The sequence below is a fragment of the Diabrotica undecimpunctata genome, chromosome 11, assembly GCF_040954645.1.
Source record: "Diabrotica undecimpunctata isolate CICGRU chromosome 11, icDiaUnde3, whole genome shotgun sequence".
Classification (NCBI taxonomy): domain Eukaryota; kingdom Metazoa; phylum Arthropoda; class Insecta; order Coleoptera; family Chrysomelidae; genus Diabrotica; species Diabrotica undecimpunctata.
The window spans coordinates 3,532,052-3,538,366 of record NC_092813.1 but is presented as its reverse complement, the minus strand read 5'-3'; the positions used below and the strand labels follow the sequence as shown (position 1 = coordinate 3,538,366).

Here is a 6,315-nt window from a genome sequence, read left to right as displayed (position 1 = left end):
TTGTTTTCGTAGAAAGCTCTTATTTATTTTTTTTATTTTCTACTATCGTTTTGAGTTACTTTTCAATGTACTTTTTTGTTTCTTTATGTTGTCTGTTTAAAATTTGAAAAATTATTACTGCAACATACCAATTATTTTGAATTATTATTTACGTCATCATCATCATTATCAATGGCGTTGCAACTCTTCGTGAGTATTTGCCGCGTTTACTATTGCCTTTCATGTTTGTCGGTCCTGTGCCACTATTTCCCATTGTCTCACTCCCATTTTCTCCAGATCTTCTCTTACTGCATCTTACATTTTACTTATACGCTGATTATATTTACGTCGGTATAGGCATTTTTGTACGGACAGTATCCAGAATACTACAAGAGAGCAAACAGTCTCTAGATAATAAAAACAAAGTTGAACTTTCTTCAAAGAGACCTTTACGAAAGTCACCTGTGACATATTTACCAGAATATCAAATTACAGATATTCGGCGTATAATGCACGATTTTCATAAAACAGAGAATTGTATTGTTACTGCTAATAAATTGAAGAACAAAATTGAGATATATTTGGACATTAAAGTATCAGAAGCCTCGCTGCGAAGAATTCTTCGAAATATGAATTTTCGTAGGAGGAGAGCACAGGACAACAGAAAATTGTTGGTTGAAAAGACGGGAATAAGGTCTTGGAGAATCAAATACTTAAGACTTATCAAACATTATAGAAATGAAAACAGACCCATTGTTTACCTCGATGAGACATAATATATACACAGTGGACATACTTTGTCGAAAACTTGGAATTATAATTCTAGTAAAGGGTTACTGATGAACATTTCGAAGGGTCAACGTTTAATAATAGTGCATGCTGGTGGTGAAATGGGATTTATTCCAAACGCGCTTTTAATATTTGTAGTAAATCCGGTGACTACCATTAGAAATGAATGCCACGAATTACCGCAAATGGTTAAAGATAAAACTAATTCCAAATTTACCCGCTAACTCAATAGTTGTTTGCGATAATACCTCATACCATTCGGTACAAGTGAATCCTGCGCCTAATAGTAATTCCAAAAAAATGATAAATATGATTGATTGGCTGATTAAAAACAATATAACATTTAACCCTCAAAGTTTTAAACCCGAATATTATGCGTTGATTAAGTACCATCAAAATCGTTTCAAAAGGTATGAATTCGATGAACTTTTGCGTGAATATGGTCACACTCCTTTACGGTTACTTCCATACCATCCGGATTTAAATCCGATTGACATTAAAAATAATATCGCACAAAATAACATATCTTTCAAATTGGAAGATGTGAGACACCTGTTGGAAAAACGAGTTTCCGAAATAACCCCAGATGAGTGGAGAAAACGATGTCATCATGCAATTAAAATAGAAGACAGTTATTTAACATCCGAAGTCATCGAGTGTTCTTCGGAAGAAGAAAATTAAATTAGATTTTGTCGTTCTTCTTTGAAACATTCACATTAGGTATATGAATTTTTAAATGATATGTATATAGAGTTAATTTTATATCTTTTATAAGTTTTCATTTACAAATTTAGATGTGCATATATTTTAGAAGGACAGCAATATTGACGGTAGTCTTTATTATATCGCTAATATATATTTACAAGAAACGTCTTAAATCGGGTAGGTCTATGAAATTAGGCATTTCCCAAAGACAGGAATATTTATGTTTACATGACTTTATTATATCACTAAAACGCTTCCAAGAACAGAATTAAATCAGGTAGAAGCTTAGGTACATGTAATTGGGACCGTTCATTAGCATATAATTTTCCTCACTCTTTAATATTTTGGTATTGTATTGGTATTTAATATTTTGGAAAATACGCTTGACAATTAATTGCTATTTTAAAAATCCATTTTGTTAAACTTATCTATATTCAGAACTTAATAATTCTTTTGTACAATAAAAATAGTTTGTTTGTTCCGGAAAAACGTATTACGAAGGTATTATTATTTTTGTCCCATCAAATATCTTACTGATCATCGCCTTTATTCAGTATAATATATTTTAGCTGTACCTACTAAATAGTGCGCAACACTGTCGTTTAGTTAAAATTTCAGTAACCAATCACCAACTTCAAAGGCGGTTCTTATACAATTTCGACATGCCTCATAATATGCAAATTAGATGCCTTCCGAAATGACGGTACCTCTATACTAGGAAATATCTTTTTGACATGAAAATTCTGGTAGGATTGGGATATAATCCTTGGCTTAGAAATTAAATATCATTGTTGTGAATATTTCTACAATGACATCAGTTGTAGGTAGGTATATATTTTGTCACCTAGTAAGAGGACCAATGTTTATTATTTATATATTGATAAATACAGGTATACCTGTAATTTTATCACAAATTTCACACCACACCTTATCCATACCAGCTGACGGTAGAGGCGCAACTTTCGAAAAAGGGGTTGGGGTTGATATAAATTAATTTTTAATATGGCTACAAACACGATGGTGGTGATATTCAATGTTACGTGGATCCAAGTTGCTGTCTGTGTGTTTAATATTTATATAAAACCCGTAACATAGAATCGGGTACTATTAAATATATACATATAACCATACATTAGATTATGTATAATGTACCACCACGTTTTATTATATATATATATATATATATATATATATATATATATATATATATATATATATATATATATATATATATATATATTGTGATGATGTATTATTTGTGAATGATTTAATGAGCAATGAGTGTTTTTTTAATAATATATATATATATATATATATATATATATATATATATATATATATATATATAGGGTTTTTATCGCGGTTCTCAAAGAATTAGTTTGTAAGCACTTTTTGAAATTATCTTTATTATATCTATTATGAAACACACATATATATCTAACATAGCCAATGTAAATTTAAAACAAACTATCTATTTAATTATTATTTTGCATGCTTTTTAGCCTATATTACATTAACGAAAAATAAAAATTTAAACAAAATAATATTAATGCTAAAAAAATTCGGAATTTCAAAGTTACAACACTTTTGCACGGAGAAAATTGTTAATCACTACACATTTAGTATTGGAATTTTAAAGTTACAACACTTTTGCACGGAAAAAATTGTAAAAAGTGTAGACACACTTTCTGTTAGTTGTTGTCCTCTTCTTGATCATCTTGGGTCAAAATATTTTCATAAAAACTATGGTAAGCTTCTGGTATCATACTCGAATGGCATAAGTATACCAAATCTTTCTTTTTGGCCATTTGAATTTTTGGCTGTTCTTTGTAGGAAGGTTTAAGTAGCACTTCTCGTATATTATGTGTAGTCCGCGATGATTTTTTTAGATTAATAGAATTCCATAGTTCGTCATCATAGTTGTACTTAAAGAAAATTATATGCGGACTATCTTTTCTACATTGCAGAATTTTTATATCTGTCCACTTCACATTTTCTTTATTTTGATCAATTTTATAATTGTTTCCCAATAGAAAGGAAACATGTTTAAAATCAATGAAGTCCTTTGTTTCTATTTCTCGAACTATGTAGGGTGAACCACTTTTTTTGCTACATTTCACTTCAGTTGCCCATTCAGTAGGAACATAAATTGGACCGCTCTTCAGCACTCTTTTCTTTTGTCGCTCTATTAATGAGTGCATGTTGTCAACAGCGTTTTGTGTGTGACCTGTTATTAAAAACTTGTGGGTAATCGATTCTATATGACTCACATTAGTAACAACATATAAATACATAAAGGCGATAAATTTATTTATGTTCTGCCTGGCACAGATGTGGCTAAAAAAAATTAAATTTTTGCTTATTGCATGATTTGTCATGTAATAATAGACATAACTTGCAATTTCATTACTTCCTCGTTTCGCTACAGACTCATTCCACATAAAGCAGTATCCTTGTTTGGATACGTTATCAAATAATATGAAATTATACACATTTAAACGTGGCTTATAATAAAACATTGATACATCTCCGCATGGCGTCTGTAATACAGCTTGAAGATCGTAATCGCAAACGGAATATTGATTTACATCATTAGCTAATTCTAGATCTTGTTTCTTTGATTCGCGTGCTTGATTTTAATTTTTAATATGCAAGTCGTAGTTGTCCTGCAATGATTTTCTCTGCCCTTCATTAGAGTTTTTATACACTTTACACTCTGAACATTGATCTGTTTTAGGAGAAAAGAATCCAATGTTAAATTCATAATTAAATATGCGTTCATAGTGATGTTTCTTAAGACAAATATCGCCGTCTGAAATACACTTATCTTTGTATAGTCTATACATTTCGGATATGGTTAAGCTACCATCAATAAAAACTCTACTAGTTTGAGCCCTTATATAGTGACTTTCGATGGTCGGGAACATCTTTATGCGCTGACGTATTTTTTCCAAGGCAACTTTATCAGATTTTTTATGAGCCACATGCTTCCCTCTTCGATCATCTTCGAGGATATCAGCATCATCAGTTTTCTTCTATGTGGTGTAAATGTATCGATCACTCACTCCCAAAGTATTGAGAAAAAACGTCTTGCATACTTGAGTGTCCTTGTCATTAATCCTAAATTTATATTGCAAGTTATGTTTGCGATTGCTTCCAGGTATTTTATTTTGATACTTAGGTCTAACTTCATTGGTGTGTCGTGATATAAAGTCTCTTTGTAAATTTATGTTACCCAAGTCCCAAAATTTTCGATGAATATGCGTTCTTATATCCACAGAATTTTCAAAACATTTTAAACGACAAGTTTGAGAACAAGCTTCTTTCATCTGTCGAGCGAGCATGATTGTACCTTTATTTGACTTGTAGGACTTACCAGAGTTGCGAAGTTTCTTGACCTTATTTCGTCTCCATTCTTCAGGATTTGCACTTCGTTTTCTCGCACAAGATACACTGTAACTGTCACTTTCACGGTCACTATCTTCAGTAGCTTCGATTGGTGTTTATATTAATGCAGCGTCATAGGTTGGAATTTGTTCTGGGAGATATGGGAGATCTTGCATAGAATCATCATTAGAAAATTTGTTTTCTGCATCAACCTGTTCCCCGTCTACAACGTTGTCAGCACCATTGTATCTCTGTTGAATCCCTATTTCACTGGTCAAAATGTCCTCTTCCATATCTTCAGTAGCTTCGTTTTTTGTTTCCATTAATGTAGCGTCATTGAAATTGGTTCTGGGAGATCTCTCTCTAAGTCCTCTCTCGGTATTTCAACGTTAGTTAAAATTTGAACTTGATCACTGATAGCAGTTAATGAAGTACCATTGATAGCATCTGAAAATAATAATGATTTTAAAGTTAAAACAAACAATAATTGAGTAAGAAACAGAAGAATAGAATATAATGACCACGCATTGAAAAAACAGGTAGACATGGCTACACCGAAAGAAGAAGAAAAAGAAGAAATTGAAACAATCTCTGTAAATAAGTAGTAATATTGTTATCGTGCGGTTTCGAATATAAAATTATTTTGATAAATAAACTTTAGTATTATTTTTTCTCTAATACATTGTGTCTATGTACTTTTAATCATTTCGCTTAAATCAGAAGTATTTTTTTGAACGCCCCTATTTCGTTCAGTTTACACTAGTCGTAGAAATTCTCACCATTGAATTTAAAAACAAGAGTAGATAAATAGATTATAATACAACGATTAATTTAAATTCAACTTACTCTGCATGTCGTTGCTATCCTCACTTGTCTGCGCACACAGGGATAAAATCCTCAATGTTCTGGAACTATCAAATTTTGACATTTTCGAAATCGTTAATTCTGCATCTATCACTTGCAAGGGCTAATAACAGATTATATTAAAAACTACACTACTAAAATGTACCTACTCGTACTTCTTCCCTGAGAACTCGTTTCTAATGAGTTAATAGGGTAGGTAAAGAGAAAGTAATCTCCAACAACGATAGGAATAGTACTAAACATTACATATAATGTATTCACAGAAATCACCTGGTAGATAAAGGGAAAGTAATTCCCAGGGTTTAGTATATACGTTTAATAAATTCCAATAAATCATCGGGTAAGTAAAGAAAAAATAATCCCCAACAGCAATCGTGGTTATACGTGGTATACCTAATAAAACGGCTTATTGTTGGCGGCACTTTAATATTTTTATTTCTGCACATGTTTCTGATAGCCACAAATCCTTCGCTTTGTAATGACAATGCCATAATAGGGTAGAAACATTATTTGTAAAACTTTGAATATTTTTATTTAAATTCAAAACAAAAGGACTATAATAAAAATATGCAAATCAGGCTACCTTGAGTA

At 31.3% G+C, this 6,315-nt stretch overlaps 1 protein-coding gene across 1 annotated transcript; it reads left to right on the top strand.

Annotated features, from left to right (window-relative positions):
* Nucleotides 1-930: 930 nt before the first annotated feature.
* Nucleotides 931-1,449, top strand: LOC140452595 (uncharacterized). Its single transcript, XM_072546913.1, has one exon. The coding sequence runs from the start codon at nt 931-933 to the stop codon at nt 1,447-1,449; it is 519 nt and encodes a 172-aa protein (XP_072403014.1).
* The last annotated feature ends 4,866 nt before the right edge of the window (nt 1,450-6,315 follow it).

Coding starts and splice junctions, on each gene's coding strand:
- LOC140452595 (XM_072546913.1), top strand. CDS start 931: ATGAATGCCACGAATTACCGCAAATGGTTAAAGATAAAACTAATTCCA.